General features: G+C 39.5%; 1 protein-coding gene and 2 pseudogenes across 1 annotated transcript; 2 read left to right on the top strand and 1 right to left on the bottom strand.

The window, feature by feature from the left end:
- Positions 1–8,736: 8,736 nt before the first annotated feature.
- On the top strand, positions 8,737–9,716 carry LOC101296402 (cucumber peeling cupredoxin-like). The gene is made up of 2 exons (XM_004303255.1): positions 8,737–9,009; positions 9,139–9,716. The coding sequence occupies exons 1-2, from the start codon at positions 8,826–8,828 to the stop codon at positions 9,492–9,494; spliced, it is 540 nt and encodes a 179-aa protein (XP_004303303.1). The 5' UTR covers positions 8,737–8,825; the 3' UTR covers positions 9,495–9,716.
- A 1,233-nt stretch (positions 9,717–10,949) lies between these two features.
- On the top strand, positions 10,950–15,615 carry LOC101297364 (annotated as a pseudogene).
- A 1,481-nt stretch (positions 15,616–17,096) lies between these two features.
- On the bottom strand, positions 17,097–18,006 carry LOC101297072 (annotated as a pseudogene).
- Between the last annotated feature and the right edge of the window lie 741 nt (positions 18,007–18,747).

Genomic DNA, 18,747 nt, shown 5'->3' with positions numbered 1-18,747 from the left:
GCTGCTGTCCAGATCTGTTAATATAAAGAACTTTAGCCGACGAAATTTATTTTCGTCGGCTATAGTCAACTTTAGCCGACGAAATTAAAATTTCATCGGCTAAAGAATGTTTATAGTCGTCGCCGACGAAATAAATTCTTTAGCCGACGAAATTTTAATTTCGTCGACTAAAGTTGACTATAACCAACGAAAATATAAATTAGCCGACGAAAAATTGATTCGTCGGCCTGGTTTTTTTTTTCGTCGGCTAAAGTCTTTCTTCTGGTAGTGCCTTATCCTCCACTTTTGCTATTGCCTTCTCCACTTCTAATACTATTTCTTGAAGATTTATCCTTCGATTTTGCTATTGTCTTATCCTCAAATTCTGCTACTGTCTTATCCTCCCAAAAATTGAGAATTCACGAGTAGTAGAACCCACCCAAAGAACGATGAAGATCTCTCATCCTATAAAGCCAGCTGCTACTGCTCACCGTCTTAGCTGCAACTGAAATTTCAAGTTCAAACCTATCGCACAATCTTACCACCATCTGCATATCATGTGACCTCATCCCTTCTATGAAACTACCATTTCCATATCAATCCACATTCACAAATAAATGAATCAAGAACAAAAGATAAAATTACCTTTATAAACCCCTCATTCACTAGAGACTCAGTGGCTCTACCTCCAACCCCAGTAGCATGAAACAGCAGAGTCTGATACCCTTCGTCCTACAATCTCTCCTTCACAGCATTCACACACCTAGTAATAACCCTAATTAAACATGGTCAACCCCACTATTGACTTCTCACCCTCACCACCACTCTCTCTCCTCTCTCCTCTCAACTCTCCCAATCACCATCCATCCACACATAGTTACATCATTACTCAATACGACCCTGCTAACTCTATTAGTCCCACACATCTCCACAATCGACGAGTACAACACCAAATTTGAGGTCCCTACATAGTGGTATGTTTGGCCACTCGCCACCGTAGACACAATAAGCTTCGACACTCCAATCGGGAGCGATCTAAGGGCCAATGATATCCTCAAATACCAATCTTACCAACCAAACCGCCGTCATCACATCTACCGCGTCGCCTCTGTCTTTTAGAAGCTGATCCGCCGCTTCGAAAATGGCTATGGATGACCTCGTTTCTCGAAACGAAGGCGAAATAGGGAGATTGTAATTTACATACTGAGATGCATGATTGAAGGGAAATTGTAGAGGAGAGAGAGAGAGAAAGGTGTGGCATGTCACGTAGAAAAACTAAGCATTTTGGTAATTTTCCACTTGAAATCCAGGTAATCTCTGTTCTTATCTGCAATTGGGCTTGGGCTTATGTCCTTATTTGTTTAAATCTTTTAAAATGTGGGTTTTCTGTTTTTTGCAACTGTTTGGAGGTAGTGGGATGTCATTTTCTCTTCAATCTATTGCTTACTTCAGGTCATGTCTTTAGTTCTTGGTCACAGACTTTTGTTTTGATTTCTTTTTTTTAAACTGCCACTTTGTATGTTGTCATGCCTGGGTTTTATACATGTGATCAATGTTGTGGTTTGATATTCTATTGTAGTATGATTGAATCCGTCTAAAGTGAAAACACTCCCTTAAAACAGCCTTTGTTGTAGATAATGTATATATTCCATATCCATATCAATTAATAGGCAGCTTCTACTGTCCTCACAATCATATGCAGCAATATTACCCATACTTGTTTGATACATAAAGTGTCAGCTTGCTTAGAATTGGGAAATTTGGTAGACCTCTCACACCATTCTTATAAAAATATTCGGCCACCTAGATTAAACAAAAACAAAAAAGATTAGTAATGGTGAGAACTAGCACAAAATCATAAAGAAACTGTAGACTGATAATTGAAGACTAAGCTTTGTGGTTAGGGTACATACTCCAAGGGTGCAATCCTTCAAAGCTAAGTTTCAGACGTGATTTAGCCCCTCCAATAGGGTGAAGACATTGTTCAGATTACCAGCAGCTGGAATCTAATAGCTCACATCTTGCTAACCTGCTTGGATGTCGGCTTCAGTGAGGGATTCCAAGTTCCTCACAGTGTAGGAAGCCAAAAGATCTTCATCTATGGATAACACCTGTAGTTTAGGTGTGTCTATCACAAAGGCATACAACTGATAATCCCCATTAGCACCCTTGTTTCCATGGCTTATACCGAATCGCTTAAGGGATCCAAAGACAACTTTAAACCTGCACCTATTGCCTTCATGAGGGTTTTCATTGACCTCTCTAACAAGGGAGAGTTGCTCCAAGACTGGGCAGCTTGAGTATAAGCCCTAAAGGGAGGTGTGGGAAGGGACTGAAAGGTCCACCTTCAGGTCTTTCAGTGTTCTGCAGTAGACCAGCTCGACGTTGAGGTACCCCTACATTTCTAAGTGTAAGAACTTGGATATGCTCGCTCGCAATCACTACTATACAAAAAGTTTTCATGATGTCATTATAGGGATTTCATGACGTTTATCAAACGTCATATGTCATATACTTCGCCGTCTATTCTCGAGTCATGGAAAGGGGCTAAAACAACAACGTTTAGAAAACGTCATAAAATAACCTTTAACGACAGTGAATAAATGTCATAGATAATAAGCATGACGGTTAGAAAGTGTCATGAAAGCTTTTGCATGACATTTATGCAATGTCATCAAATACGTACCATGACTGTTTCCAATTGTCATCATATGTTTTTAAATGATGTTTATCCAACGCCATCAGTAGTGTTTCCATAACGTTTTATAACTTCTAATGGCGGTTTCAATGACATTTTGTTATAGTCATGTTATGTTTGAATGACACTTTTACACGTCATTATCTCTTTTTTCAATGACAATGTCAAAGTGTCATAAAATACATTCAATTGGGTAAAAAAAAATATCAATTTACTGAATTCAAATAGCATTAGAAACTATAATTCACGAGCAACTACATCCATCATCAAATAGTACTTATAATACAAAAGTCTAACCATAAAGAAGTTTATGTCCTAGCTAGCTAGCTGAATGTTGCAGCTTATGCCATGATATTAACCACAAACAATAACAATAAAAGTTTAAACAAGTACTACTTAACATATTGTCCAGCAACATCCTAAAACCAACAGCAATAGTACAAAAAACTGCTGATTCACAATGCTTGTAACAAAAACAGCAATAATTCAAACTAGCATAGTCACGGCAGCAAAGTACTTAATTAAAGAAAACAACAATACTCATACTTAAAGAGAGACAATATATTTTGTTGGCCAAGCAATGGTACTTCTAACTGCATCTTCCATGGTAGAAAAATCAGGTTAGGGACGATAGAATTCAGCTCTAGGAACGACAGCGTCCTCAACAACAACTCTATAACAGTCAGGTCCAAGTAGCCATGCACTTTTGTAGTTGGGTCAACTGCTGAAATCTTTCCTCTAGCCACAACGAAACTTGTGCCTTCCCAATCGAGCACTTCGCACAGATCATTGACACAAAGGGTGCTTCCTTGTATTGACTACACAATCAAAAGTCTAATAACAGATCGGTCAAATCTTCTGAATGACATGCATACCTAAAACACAGGTCTCAGATGCGTAAATGTATATTCACCTTAGAAGTTCCAGTCTAAGGGCTAGAGTGAATTACTGGTTCACCAATTTCAGGCCCATCATAAATGGTAAATATATAGGCAAGTCAGTACATATAGATGAAAGAACGAAGTTTCAACTAAGTCATTATAGACAATACATATAATCAAATTCAATTCGAAACCACATAGCCAGTACCAACTCAGTACATATAACAAAACAGATGTAGAAATTCAGATTTATGATGTTTGCTACCGAAAACGTCATAGAAAGAACACACGATGACGTTTTCGGGCAAATGTCATTAATTTTCTGTCATAGAAAGTTTTTTTGTAGTACTGAATTACAACCTGGGGGAGGTTGAAGTATCCCTCCAATTCTTCATACTCAAAATTCAGAATCAAGTGCTTCACAGATCGCCCTTGCACTGCAACTTGGAACATATGTGTAACCGAGTGGGGGTTTTCGTAATTAGTGCAATGAATTTCCAACTTCTTCAGGTCACAGGATAGGCCTGAGCGAGACAGCATCACATTAGTGAAGTTGTCAAGGCTTGCTTCACCTTGATCAAAAGTTGATGCAAATTCTATTTTCAGCAAGGGCTGCAAATAGGCTTCGTCTTACCATGCAAGAGAAAGAACGGCTATTGTTGCCATGCATTTCTTTTGTAGTGAGGCGAGAGAGAATACATGACAGTACGTCATCTGGGAGCTGCGTTATCCTATCAGCCATCACCTACCAAGAATAACCTGTAGTTGAAAAAAGAATTGTTATAGTTAAATGGTCATGTAAAACCCGTTTTACAAATATTGACACAACAAGAAACACATTGAAAAACAAAGTTTTATTTAACTATTTAAACCAATGCTAACACTGTTTGTTGTCGTTTTCAATCTATTAGTTCATTCTCTTTTTTTCCTCTTTCATCCTCCATCTCTAGATCTTAACAATAGTTGATTTCTTTCCCAATGTTACACTATTCTATTTATTTCTATTCTTTTTATTCTAGTTTGCAGATCTAAAAAAAAAAGTTTTCTTTCTTTTATAGAACTTTTCTAAAAATACTATTCTAAAAACAACATTTCTTTCTTTTATAGAAATAAATAGAATAGTGTAACGTATGAGAAAGAAATCACCTATTGTTAAGATCTGGAGATGGAGGATGAAAGAGGAAAAAAAAGAGAATGAACTAACAGATTGCAAACGACAACAAACAATTGTAGCATTGGTTTAAAAAGTTAAATAAAACTTTGATTTTTAATGTGTTTCTTGTTGTGTTAATATTTTTAACACAAAATCCCAGATGGCTCAGATTGACATTAGTTTGTGTATCCTATTTATGTTTGTCATCTACCAATGGTAAGCTAAATAAGTGATAGAAATAACCCGTTGAGATTCTATATGATTTATGTCATATCATATAGGGTTAATATAGTTACATTGTATTGCTAAACAAGATGAGATAACTTTTTTTTATTAGAGATTTCAAATGTAAAATTACCAAACACTTAACAACGTTTTTACACCACTGATTTTTTATTAAAGTTGTTTCTTACACTGCTGATTAATTTTACCTTGATACCAAACTAAGCCTTAATTGGACACTAGTATTTGAGTTGCAATCAAGTAATTCTTTGTCTGAAATGTTTGTTATCTTTGACTTTAGTGTTTTTTCTGATATTCTAATACGAAGAGTTCTTTCACTTATTTTTGGGTTCTTAGCTAATTAGATAACGATTGGGTCTCTGATTCCTATTAAATCTCAACGGGTTTTCTCAGGAAGTTTTGGATTGATTTCTCCTATTTATGTTTGCCATCTGCCAATGATCAGTAGAAAAGTAAAAGAAAATTTTCAAGTAATAACCTTATGAACAGTAACACAGAATCCCAAATGACCCAGATTGACAATAGTTTGTGTATCTTAGCTAACAAAATTGCAAATTGGCACACCCATATAAAATACATACTAATATTAATTCATGCAGCGTGTATTCTTGTGGAGAAAACGAAATAGAAGAATCAATTCTGTCTTTTCTTTCTTTTATAGAAATAAATAGAATGTAACGTATGAGAAAGATATCAACTATTGTTCAGATCTAGAGATGGAGGATGAAAGAGGAAAAAAAAGAGAATGAACTAACAGATTGCAAATGACAACTAAACAGTGTTAGCATTGGTTTAAACAGTTAAATAAAAGAATTGAAATTTGTTTAGTCCTTATGATTTGAAGTCGACATCTGTTTAGTCCTTATGGTTTTATTTTAATCTGAATAGTGCTTAAAGTCACAATTTTTCATCCAAATAGTCCTTATGGTTTTATTTTAATCTGAATAGTCCTTACAGTCATGATTTTTCATCTAAATAGTCATTCCAACAATTTTCTCAGTTGAATCTTAGTTAAAGGCTAGGCCATAAGGACTATTTGGATGAAAAATCATGACTTTAAGGACTATTCAGATTAAAATAAAATCATAAGGACTAAACAGATGTCAACTTCAAACCACAAGGACTATACAATATTTTACCCTATATAAAATTTTGTTTTTTAATGTGTTTCTTGTTGTGTCAATATCTGTAAAATGGGTTTTACATGACCATTTAACTGTAGCAATTTCTTTTTTCAACTACAGGTTATTCTTGGTAGGAGATGGCTGATAGGATAACGCAGCTCTCAGATGACGTACTGTCGTATATTCTCTCTCGCCTCAGTACAAAAGAAGTGGCAACAATGACCATTTTTTCTCCTGCATGGTGAGACAAAGCCTATTTGCAGCCCTCGCTGAAAATAGAATTTGCATTAACTTTTGATCAAGGTGAAGCAAGCCTCAACAACTTCACTAATGTGATGTTGTCTCGCTCAGACCTACCCTGTGACCTGAAGAAGTTGGAAGTTCACTGCACTGATTACGAAAGCCCTACCTGATTACACATATGTTCCAAGTTGCAGTACAAGGGCGCGGCGATCTGTGAAACACTTGATTGTGAATTTTGAGTATGAAGAATTGGAGGGGTACTTCAACCTCCCCCTGGTTGTAATTGCCCATCTCTAAGGACCAACCCTCTGAACGGCAAGCGCGGCTCCATGATTAGCAGCACCATTCGCTTCACGGACCGGGTATCCAATCACAAGAGCAATCAATGAAGTAAGTATACTCCTTGATCTGATTTGATCCATTAAGTTCTCCAATTGTTGCATGGAGGAGAAGTAATGTCGGAGATGGTATTTTTGGAATCTGATTCAACCTCAACGTGTTTGATACATAGGGGGATATTTAGGAATTTGTTATTTCAGAGACTAGGATCCACCCTTTGCCAAAATACGTTATCAAAGTACGTAACTACATATATACTTGGGAAAATGCCCATTTACACAAAAACACCATATGAGGGCCCATTCCAATGAAAATCGTTTCCAGCAGCCCATTTCAACAAATCTCATGAAATTGACTATATTGCCCTCGCATCACTCAACCATACCTCTCTTTCTTCGTCCCGATCAGAAACAAACTCTCTCTCTCTCTCTCTCTCTCTCTCCCTCCCTCCCGACGTCGCTACCACCAAACCCGAAAACCTACTCTACGGACCGATCGTACGCCGCGACTCACGACTCCTACCTCTCCTCCTCCTCATCCGGATCCAGCCTCCTTAAACCTCACACCTCTACTCAAAACACATCGACCTCCTCTCTCTCTCTCTCTCTTGAAGCAGAGATGCTACCTCAACGGTGAAGACATCGCTGGCGAGATCTCTCCGGTGACAACGACGACGATGACATTCATGGCGACGACGACGAGGAATTGCGGCAACCATTCCACCTCTCTCTCTCTTGTCTCTCTCCTCTCTCGATTTATCTCTCTCTCACCGCCGTTTCTCCCATCGCCGGAATTGACCAGATCTTCTTGTCTGCCGGAGTTGTTGCCCTGTCGTCAAGGAGGCCGTCAGTGAAGGCCGGGTGCCCAGGTCAGATCTGAGGGAAGGAGAGATTTCTTAAGGTGGGTGGAGAATTGTGTGTGGCTGTGGTGTTAGGGAGGGAGTAGAAGTAGAGGAAAGGGACGTATGATCTTTGGAGAGACAACCGGAGACATTTGGGTTTCTCTTTTGAACCCTTTGTCTCCTCTACATCTCTTCTCTGTTTTACTCTTCTTTTTTGGTTTCTTTGATTATTTCGCTTCGATTTGGTTTCTGGGTTGGTGTAAAGAGAGGAAATTACGTCGGGGGTGTTGGTCCGTTTTGGGAAGTGCAGGCTATAAATATGTGAGATCGGGGAGGAAAATCTGGAAGGCTTGAAAGAGAAGTTTTTTTTTGTCGTGATGTAATGTTTACTAAAGGTTAGTAACTGATTATTAGGGGTCAGTAATCAAGATTATTGAGGGTCAGTAACTGATTATTGGGGGTCAGTAATCAAGATTAATAGGGTCAGTAACCGATTATTGGGGGTTAGTAACTGAGTTACCGGTGACCGAAGAAATTCCAGCAACCGATGATCGGAGTCCGACGACCGGTGACCGGAGTTCGGTGAGGTTCCGGCAAAGTCTTCTCACTCTTTTATTTCTCTCTCTTTAAACATGTTGAAGTGATGAGGATAAAATTGTTTTACAAATATATAAAAATTATTATTTTATTATGACTTTAATATAGATTTGTGTATTTAGGCACAAATAAGAACATATTATATTGGAATGAGCTCATGTCTATTAAATTTATTAGAATGGGCAATAAGGGGTTTAAATTAGTATTAAATAGACATTTTCCTTATATACAACGTAGTTATAGTTTAAACAAAAAAATAAAAATATATCAGAGAAAGATCGAGTGGGTATAGTCTCTCAACGAAAAGAGAGAGTAGGTATAGTCAGAGCGTGGATAATTGAATATCATGCCCTTCCCACACCACGTAGAAATGATGTAATGGTCGGAACTTGCCATGCACTTCGTTTCGGCCTTGGTTGCACACGTTGGACTTGAACAACTTAAACATCAGCACTTGACCTATAAACTTACGGGCGTGTTCACATATGAAGAACAAGTCGGAACGTGCAAGGCAAGCCATGCCTGTATTTTCAAGGCTTCCCCGCGTCTAACACTCGAAAAAGTCATCCGTCCTTTTGGTCTTTTCTCACTCATTCCAGTCCTATTTATAGGCTTAATTCTATGGAACATATATTCTCATCATCTGACATTAATACTTCTCTCATACAGTACCATATATCCGAAGAGAAACGAGGTCAAGGAAGAAGCAGAAGCTAAAGAGATCGAGATGGAGAGCCAGAAGAAAATGATGGTTGTCTTTGGGTTAGTTACAGCTGTGTTCTTACAGAGTGCGGCGGCACAGACGGTGCATGTGGTAGGGGATAGCGTAGGCTGGAACATACCACAGAACGGTGCACAAGACTATGTTACATGGGCGTCTAGTCAGACTTTCGTAGTTGGTGATATTCTGAGTATGTTTCTCATCTCTATCATCATCATCTTCTTGTTCTTATTGTCTTTGGGTTAATTAGTTGCAAACAAATTCCAACATATATTTGATCAATTACTTAACCCGCTCTGTTTTTAACTATCAATCGCAGGTTTCAACTTCGCAACAAACGCACACGACGTTGTGGAAGTACCCAAAGCATCGTTCGACTCTTGCAGCTCCACCAACGCAATCGGCAGCACCGTCACCACCGGCCCGGCCAACGTCACTCTCGCCTCCGCCGGTGAACACTACTACATCTGCACTGTCGGCAGCCACTGCCAGTCCGGCCAGAAGCTTGCCATCACCGTCTCAGCATCCGCCACGTCACCAGGAACCTCCCCTTCTGCACCATCTCCATCTACCACCACGCCGGGGGTGACTGCTGAGCCACCAAGCTCTTCTCCTGCCGTTCGGGCTGGTCTTGTTTTGTGCTTGTTGTCCCTTGTAATGGGATTCTTCTTTTAGATACGTATATAGAGATATAGTGTAATCATATACATATTATGATCTCCTTCTCCATTTTGATTTACATTATTGAGAGAGCGACAGAGATTAGGATTGGTGTTCGATTGTTGTCTATTTTTTAGCGCATGGTTATCAATAAACGATTTTTTTTCTTTCAAATTTTTTATTTATCGATTCAATTCACTGTTTTCGAACCAAACCTAATATAATCCTAGTCTTTCTGTACTTGCGTGGGCTAGTGTTTTAGAAGGGGAGATGGCTTACATTTGAAAAGTTGGCACGCAGATGTATATATCTGTCATTTGATGACATGAGTTGAATGGAAGTTGATGTGCTGGTTAAATAAATCATGCAACATCTAGTAGTAGCTAGTTAACTAAGATATGTTAATTAAGATAGCAAGTGATCCCATCCCAACTACTGAACAAATAATTTTGGTTTAACAAGTATATATTGAGTGTTATAGGCCAGATCGAGAGGTCAGTTCTTTACTTTTTGGACGTCTGGACTACAAAACAAGCAATTCAAAGCTGTATCCCTCCCAAGTATACCGCTCATTCATGACGAATGCCTAACTCATCGTCTCAAAAACAAAATAGAATCCGATTCAATGTTGAAAGACCCGATCCAACATCCGCTACCTGCCTCATTCAGCTGCCGTATACGTATGGAAAACGTCGACACACCGTCATACATGGCGTCATTTGGAGGAAAATATAGAACCAGCTAGTCCTCACAGTCTCACCGCAGAGATCGAAACTAACGACCTAGAAGAAGAAGAAGAAAGAGCCTCATTTGCCGCACTCACCGCACACCAATGACACCAGACCCATATATGCACCGTTGCACTGGAGCTGCCCATCACTAGCTACAACTGTGGCAAATAGGAATTCGATGGTCGGGTCAAGCATCAAAGTGTTCAGAGAGTTATGTTTGTGCGTACTAAAAAAATGTCATCAAATTTGAATATGTTGAAATCCAAATTGTCAGAGTAATTGCATCAATTTTCCATGAACAGAATAAAGAGTAGGTATAGTCTCTCCCTCTTTCAAAGAAAAAAAGGTAGGAATAGGATATTTGGTCAAGCAATGACTTAGTGCTCGGAATTGCCACTTCAATAGTTCATTTGGGTCTTTGCGTTCCGCAAGTTTGGACTCCCATGCCAATGCATACAACATATAAGAAAATGACCGGCGTTCACATACGTGAAGAACCAGTCAGTACGTACATGGCATGGCATGCCTTTATTTTCAAGGTTTTGCCGCGACTAATTAGACTCTCCCACAAGAGCTTCTAATTTCCCACGCATTTGAGCCTTATATATATAGGCCTGCTCATCAATTATTCTTAACTTGCAACATACCTTCTCATCAATTCAGTATATATTACATGCAATACAATTTGATAAAAAAAAAAAAAGAGAGCTGAGAAATAACGTAGAGTGAGATCACTGAGATGGAGAGCCAGAAGATGATGATGGTGGTTTTTGGTTTACTTGCTGCCGTGTTTTTGCAAAATGTGGCGGCAGAGACGGCGGCGCATGTGGTGGGAGGTAGTGTAGGATGGATCGTACCACAAAACGGTGCACAAGAGTATATCACTTGGGCGTCTGGATAGAAGTTCCTAGTTGGTGATGTTCTCAGTATGTTTCCCATCTCTAGCGTCTTAATTTCGATTCACTCTCGTCTATCAGTATCTTCTTCCTTGTAATATTGCATACACATGACCTAACGGTGTGTGATTAAAACCCTAATATTACTTTTTCATGGATTAAGTTCTACACATTGTGCGTTAGTACTTTGTACTTGGGTGGACGCACCTTCAAATTACCATGCAGGCTAGGCGTGCCCTAGGCAAGGACTCAATTATTTATCGGCAAATCATGTACTTTTTGATTATGTGCTCATCATTCAAATTAGAGGAAAATTCACCGCCGGTACCCATACTTTGGTGGCACGGTCAAAGTGGTACCCATACTTTAAAAACTATCAATGTGGTACCCAAACTTCGTTTTCGCTACCAAGGAAAGGCCTGAGGCCAATTTCCGTAACTGTACCGTTAGTTTGCTGACGTGGCCGACATGGCCCCCACTCAAAAAAGGTGCAATGACAAAAATAACCTTTTAACTCTCCATAATTGTTTTCCCTCCAAAAGCTCTAAATTTGAATTTTCTTGGGTATCACATTGATCAGTTCAGCAGAGTTTAAGCACTACTGCTGTGTTTATCTGCAGACAAGAAATATTATGCAATAGCTGGAAATGTAACATAGAAATTCAAACATAGAACCAAAAAGGGCTGCCAATATCACTGAATTAAAACCAACATCAACATGAGAAATATACTATGCATCAGAATTCAAGCTTAATTGGTTTCCAAAACCTCAAGGAACCACATTGTTTGCAAAAAATTGATTCCAAAACATGATGAACTACACATTATGTTTCTCTAATTTAAAAGCCAGCACATTCACTTTTGAGCACCCTTTGCTCCATGATTTTGGCTGCTTTGAGTAGGAGGCTGTGTTGAGACCAACTGATGCACTACCATTTCCAGCAGAACTACCCTCCATTGCCAACTTCATTTTCTTCCATCCCTTTCTAGACTTTATGACATAGTCCTTGATAGGTCTTGATTTCTTGGGTGGGGCTGGTACTCTTTAGACCTGTGAACACAAATAAGACATTTCCAACACAATTCAACAACCACATTTGGCTTCACAATTCAACAAGACATTTCCAATACAATTCAACAACATTATTTCCAATAGTTAACAAAGCATTTTAGCAATATCCCTAAAACCAAAGTACTTCTGAAATGCCAATGATAGGATAGTAAAAAGATGCAAACACTACATTGTGTTGTGAAGTGGCTTAAAACAATAAAGCATTCAAACAAAACAGAAAGACATTCTAAAGCAATGATCAAAAAATGATTGTATATCTTCTAATGATCGCATAAACCCCATAGTGAAATGATTAGACGCAAGAACCATATATTCAACTAATACAAACACTGAGACTAAAAGCAAATGTACAAAATTGCAATTCTGAATTTAGTTACTTTCATCTTGAACTAGCAAACCAACAGTTTAACAAAGCAAGTAACAGCTTTATGGTACTGGCAAACCAACAGTTAAAGCCTGCATATACGAAACCATAACACTATCAAACATAAGACATAATGTCCTAGCAGGAGATATTGCTAGTAGGCAGTTTCAATGATATGTGCACCTTACCTAATGATTTACCCTCATATTCCCAATATACAGCTTAGGGTGCAAAATAATTATTGTGTGTAACAATCTTGAAGTTTCAGTGAAATGATGACAGAATCATATCATAACTAAAGGGGGTGTACTGAATAAGCTCTTGGGCTTGTACCTACAAGGCTTCAAAGGTTATGAAAAAATGGTACATCATATAAAACTATGTACACCTGTGTAGGTGAAATTCTGTGTGCAATACAAAGCTCTTTTGTCTACAAAAATTGTGGAGTAAATAGATAGGATCGATCCTTTAATTTGCTCGTACCACAGTTCTCATGGGTGTAAATTGTAAAAGGAACTTCAAGCACAGTGAAACACCATATTACAATCAAAATGCATGGTATTGAGCGCATATAGCTCTTTAGGAGATCACGATCTCCAATTTAAATTTGAATACATAGATAGGAAGACATACATACATGCTTCATGTATTCAACCTAAAAACTAATCACTTATCTTGTTGCTGGTGGTACGTAACTGATAAACAAACAAACAAACAAACAAAAAGAAAGACAAAAACAGAAAGATGAGCAAACAATGACAAAAAGAAAAAGGCAGCTCCATTTTTATGAATCACAGTGTACCATCATTAGAGAGCAAGTTATGGACAATAAACATGGTTTACAACAAGATTGGTAAAACCCCGTTAGTCTATTGTATGAAATTAAAAGCTCGGAGGTATGAAATTCTAGTCTTTTTTCACAAGCTTCAGAGTATCTTCATCAGCAATGAGAAATGTAGTTTTCAAATACCATAATAACAGTTTTAATTTTTTACAGAGAAGATAAAAGAATTTGGCATGAACAGAGACAAAAATGAAAACCAAATCAGATTCTAATAAAATAACACTGATCACAAATATGCATTGTCTACAATAATCAAATGATCAGCATTGTTTCCGAATTGCAATTCCCTACAACAATCCAGAGAATAAAATGGCATTCAAACATTTCAAAACCAATTGGATAAGTAACACACAAACAACAGGGTATCAATTTCCATCAAGCAAAAAAATATTAAAATCAAAATTCTAATCAAACAACAAAAGGAACTAGTATACCTTCTTCTTGTTGGCAGTGCCGGTCTCCTTTGTCTTCTCTGCCTCTGTCTTGAAATCCACCTTCAAAACCTCAACAATGCTTTTTCTCTCCAAATCCCAGATCTTAATGCTCTGCTCAGTCGCAATGGACAGCTAGTACATGTTGGGGCTGAAGCATATAGCATGAATAATCGCACCAGCATCAAGCGAGTACAACCTCTTTCCCTTGGCCAAATCCCACAGCAAAATGACTCCATCTTTGCCTCCACTGGCGCACAAGGAACCATTAGGAGAGCCCGAGACGATCTGACGGTTGTCGATGGAGTGGGCGACGGAGAGGACGTCCTTGGTGTGGTCGACGAAGCGACGGGCGGAGATGCCCTGGGCGAGGTCCCAGAGGCGGAGCTCGCCGTCTCAGGAGCCGGAGAGAGCGAATTGGCCGTCGGAGGAGAGGACAACGTCCTAGACAAAGTGGGAGTGGCCATGAGGCGGCGGCGGGGGACGAGAGAGAGATGGGGCTGTGGTGGCTTAGCTAGAGAGCTTCGGTTGCATCGGTCTCCTCTACAATTTAGGGTTTTCAAGAAAAAGGGGTTGCAGAGAGAAGAGATGGAATTTGAGGGAGGGTGAAGTCGAGTTCTTACTCGATTAGGGCGTCTGTCTATGTAAAATGTCATTTTTGCCCTTTTTTTGGTGGACCTGATGCTGACCATGTCAGCAAATAGACGGCACCGTGACAGAAATTGGTCTCAGGCCTTTCTTTGGTAGCAAAAACAAAGTTTGGGTATCACATTGATAGATTTTAAAGTTTGGGTACCACTTTGACCGTGCCACAAGAGTTTGGGTACCGGTACTGTCAAAACTTCTTCAAATTAAGTTCTTACATACGTGTCCTATATTTCCTATTCCCCATGTAAAACACCATTCCTCGTGATCGAAATGGAAAATGAATATGTATAGTTATAGCAATTTAGGGTTAGGGTTAGGATTCGGGTTTTGTATGAAAAGATTGATCCATGCACGCACTCAAAACCCTAGTAGTAAAAATGACTCAATCTAGACTTATGCTTTCGCCAGAAGTAAGAGTATAACATCAATTGTTCATTTCAAAATCATGCATGAAGCAAAACGAGAAGAGCCCATACTGACATCCAAATCTTTCTCAACTACTGTACGTATTTTACAGTTTTCAACTTTGCCACGGACACACACGACGTTGTGGAAGTACCCAAAGCATCATTCGATTCATGCAGCTCCACCAACCCAATAGGCAGCACCATCGCCACCGGCCCGGCCATCGTCACTCTCACCGCCGCCAGTGATCACTACTACATCTGCACTTTCCGCCGCCATTGCCAGTCCGGCCAAAAGCTCGCCATCACCGTCTCAGCATCCGCCACTTCACCTGGAATCGAACCTCCCCTTCTGCACCAACTCCAATGTCTCCACCTCCACCCGCTACCACTACTACTCCTACCATTCCTTCACCCACATCTGACGCCCCTTGCCCTCCGATCCAAGCACCGTCTCCGTCAACCAAAACCACGGGCCCTACAGCTAGCACCACGCCAGGGTCCACCGCGTTGCCGCCAAGCGCTTCTAATTCCCCTAACGTTGGGACTGGTCTGGTTCTGTGTTTGTTGTCCCTTGTACTGGGACTTTGCTTTTAGATACCTACGTTATACTTTTACGTACATATACATAGCGTTAATTCATTTTCATGTAGGATTACGATCAATTGTAATTCATTTTTCAGAGTAATGATAGCTCATCCGAGCGTGTGATTATCAATAAAGGGTTTAATTCATCTTTGTTTTGAAATTTCTGATCGATCTCTACAGATAGAATGGTTGCGTGCTCATACAATTGACTAAATTCACACTAACTTAATCACAGGATCAAAAACGAAATATGTAACATAGAGATTCGAACACTCCTTTTCTCAGTATTGGTAAACCTCACAAATTGGAACAGTTTCACTAAATTTTATGAACATCGATCCAACTTAATTGCATGTTTCCTATGAATCCTATCAAGGTCTAATGTGGGTTGTTTAATCATGAGAAATCCATTTCTAGCTAGGTCGGTAATTCGGTATGTATGAACTATGGGATCGTGTCAAGTCGGAAACTGATCAGCAAGAAATCCAAGAATATTGCAAGATTTTAGATTGAATGTACGAATTGGTAGCCGGGGAATTAAATTCTCTTGGTTGTACACGTGTACCCCTTCAATACAAGGTCGACTTCGGCTCTTTATCGATAGTGATGATCGAACTTACCAAATTGGTATTTAGACCTTATACTCTACTATTGTTCTCCTTCTTTTTTTATTTTTTTATTGAGAAAACAAACCGTACAGACAAGTACCAGAAGAGACTATGGCATCCAGTACTCCCATGGAAGAGACTATCAGAGAGAGAGAGGGAGAGAGAGAGAGACAGTGGGGTTGCACGTAACGCCAGAGGTAGCCTTGATGGTACTTAACCCAGCGGCTTGAGCGAGCCCTAGATCGATCAAGGTGGAGTGCGTTAGAGCATGTCCACCTTTTGGGTTTTCATTGGGAAGGTCTGAGTTATAGGCGAAACCTGGGTTACCACGTGACAGTGATTTTGAGTTGCAGTTTCTACCCATGATTTTTGTTTCTGGGTCGCCACGTGGCAGTGACTGTTTATTGAATTTTATATTAGGTATTTTGAATGTGAATAATGATTTTATATATTAATAAAATTATGATTAAATAAACAAAATGACATATTAAAATTAAATATTTATTTCATGACTTAAATTGACATATTAAGCCTAGAGAAAAAAAATACAATTATTTAAAAATAACACAAACATAATATAAAAGAAACAAAAAAACCGCAATCTAGATATCCATGTTGCCTTGCACTTCCCATAAATGCTCGATAAGATCTTTTTGAAGGTTTGAGTGATCGTACTGATTCCTAATTTCATTGTACCGCTCCATGAAACTTTCAAAAGTATGAGCATCTCTACCAACTTCCTCAAAATCTTGCCAGGTAGGTCCATCCCAAACTTCTACTATCCTTGGCCTCATATTGTTGTCCTCTTCTTCCTCAGACTCTAAATCATCATCAGTATCTTCAGGGCGTTCGTCCTCAACTATCATGTTGTGTAAGATAATACAAGCCAACATGATATATCGGAGATCCTCTTTATCCCACCCCCGAGCAACTCCTCTAACAATATCAAAGCGTGCTTGTAAAATACCAAAACACCTCTCCACATCTTTCCTGTATCTCTCTTGAGCCTTGGCAAATGTAATTTTCTTGGGTCATATGGGGTTTAGAATGGTCTTCACGAAAGTCACCCACCTAGGATATATTCCATCGACGAGATAGGAACCCAATTTATGAACTCTATTGTTCACTTGGAATTGGATCTTTGGTGCTCGACCGGCCGTAAGCTCGTCAAACAACGGCGAATTTGCTAGGATGTTGAGGTCGTTGCATTCCCCGGGCATTCCAAAAAGGCGTGCCATATCCAAGTGTCGTAAGATGCGACCACTTCAAGAATTATAGTAGGGATTTTCTTTCTCCCACTATATTCACCAGCCCAAGCGATTGGACAATTCTTCCATTGCCAGTGCATACAGTCGATGCTCCCAATCATCCCTGGAAAGCCTCATCTTTCACCTTTAGCAAGAAGTCTTTTAAGATCGGCCAGAGTAGGAGCTCGAAGGTACTCTGTTGAGTAAAGAGCAACGATTCCTCTTGTAAATCGTTGGAGGCACTTGATGGAGGTAGACTTTGCCATCCGACAATACTCAGCACATTGATCTGCCGCAGCACCATACGCAAGCATCCGCAAAGAAGACGTCATCTTCTTCTCAGGAAGTAGACCAACTTTCTTCGTAACATCTGACTTTTAGATAAAATATCGATCGTAGTTGCAAAGGCCATCACGTATGCGGTTGAACACCTTATGACTCATCCTATATGAAACTCGGAATTCCTCATCACTAAAAATTGGACGTTCAACAAAATAGTCTTGAAGCATACCTTTGCCTTTGTCCTCCCTTTCTCGAGGTTGGTTTGGACAACGACAAGACGAGAACCGCGATGCAAAAGTTGGTTTTGAGCTTCATGATGAGCCACTGCTGCAATAACCACAGCGCTTGTCGCTAGGTCATCTTTGTCATCTTCTTCTTGCGACTTGCTGATCATTTCCCACAAATTATCCATTGCGGTCAAAGAAAGAGATGAATTGTGAGATGGTAGAGATATGAAAAATGTTTTCTATGGAACTAAGAATTTTTGTTGTGTGAGATGTAAATTAAATGGTGATATATATAGAATTTTTTTTTTTAAGTGGGTAACTTAGCCGTTGGGTTTTTTTTATAAAAAAAAATTCAAATTAAACCGTTGGAACACAACGGTAACATTTTGATGTATAATTGAATACCATTGATCTTCTTCTTTAATTATAACCAACGGTCCAGATCAACTGACCGTTGGATTTGAAATGGAAACCGATGCCCGAGCTGATGCGTGGCCCAGGCGAAGAAAACAGAGCAGCTAGTCGACAAAAAACACGTGGGTCTTTTGACGAAACCAGCGCCGCATGGCGACAAAAACGCGGGTGGTCTTCTGTGATTCGCCCGTAGCGTCTACGCACTTCGTTGCTCACGTTCTTCATAGCCACTTGCGTGCGCTTCACGTGGCCAACGTCAACTGGGCCACATAAAACGGGCTGAGCTGGGAACGAAGGCCCGGGTCTTTAAAAATGAAGGCCTCGGTCATAGGACTGACCCAGGTGAAGACCCAGTGACACGACCCACCCCGAATTTCACCCTGAAACCCAGAGTAAGTCGTGCGGGGACCACCTTCAAGGAAAATTTACTGAAAAGATTAAGAAAATCTCCCTTGCAGATGGACAACCCTAACTCGAAAATTTCATATTACACTCTTAATTCAACACTTCCG

This window comes from Fragaria vesca, linkage group LG6 (assembly GCF_000184155.1).
Source record: "Fragaria vesca subsp. vesca linkage group LG6, FraVesHawaii_1.0, whole genome shotgun sequence".
NCBI classification, from domain to species: Eukaryota; Viridiplantae; Streptophyta; class Magnoliopsida; order Rosales; family Rosaceae; genus Fragaria; species Fragaria vesca.
Note: the sequence above shows the minus strand (reverse complement) of the source record. Positions and strands in the feature narration are given on the sequence as shown.

What these genes read in the sequence shown, in the direction of transcription:
- LOC101296402 (XM_004303255.1), top strand. Translation starts at nt 8,826, where the DNA reads ATGGAGAGCCAGAAGAAAATGATGGTTGTCTTTGGGTTAGTTACAGCT. An exon ending in CGTAGTTGGTGATATTCTGA is followed by an intron (nt 9,010 to 9,138) that starts GTATGTTTCTCA and finishes TATCAATCGCAG; the next exon opens with GTTTCAACTTCGCAACAAAC.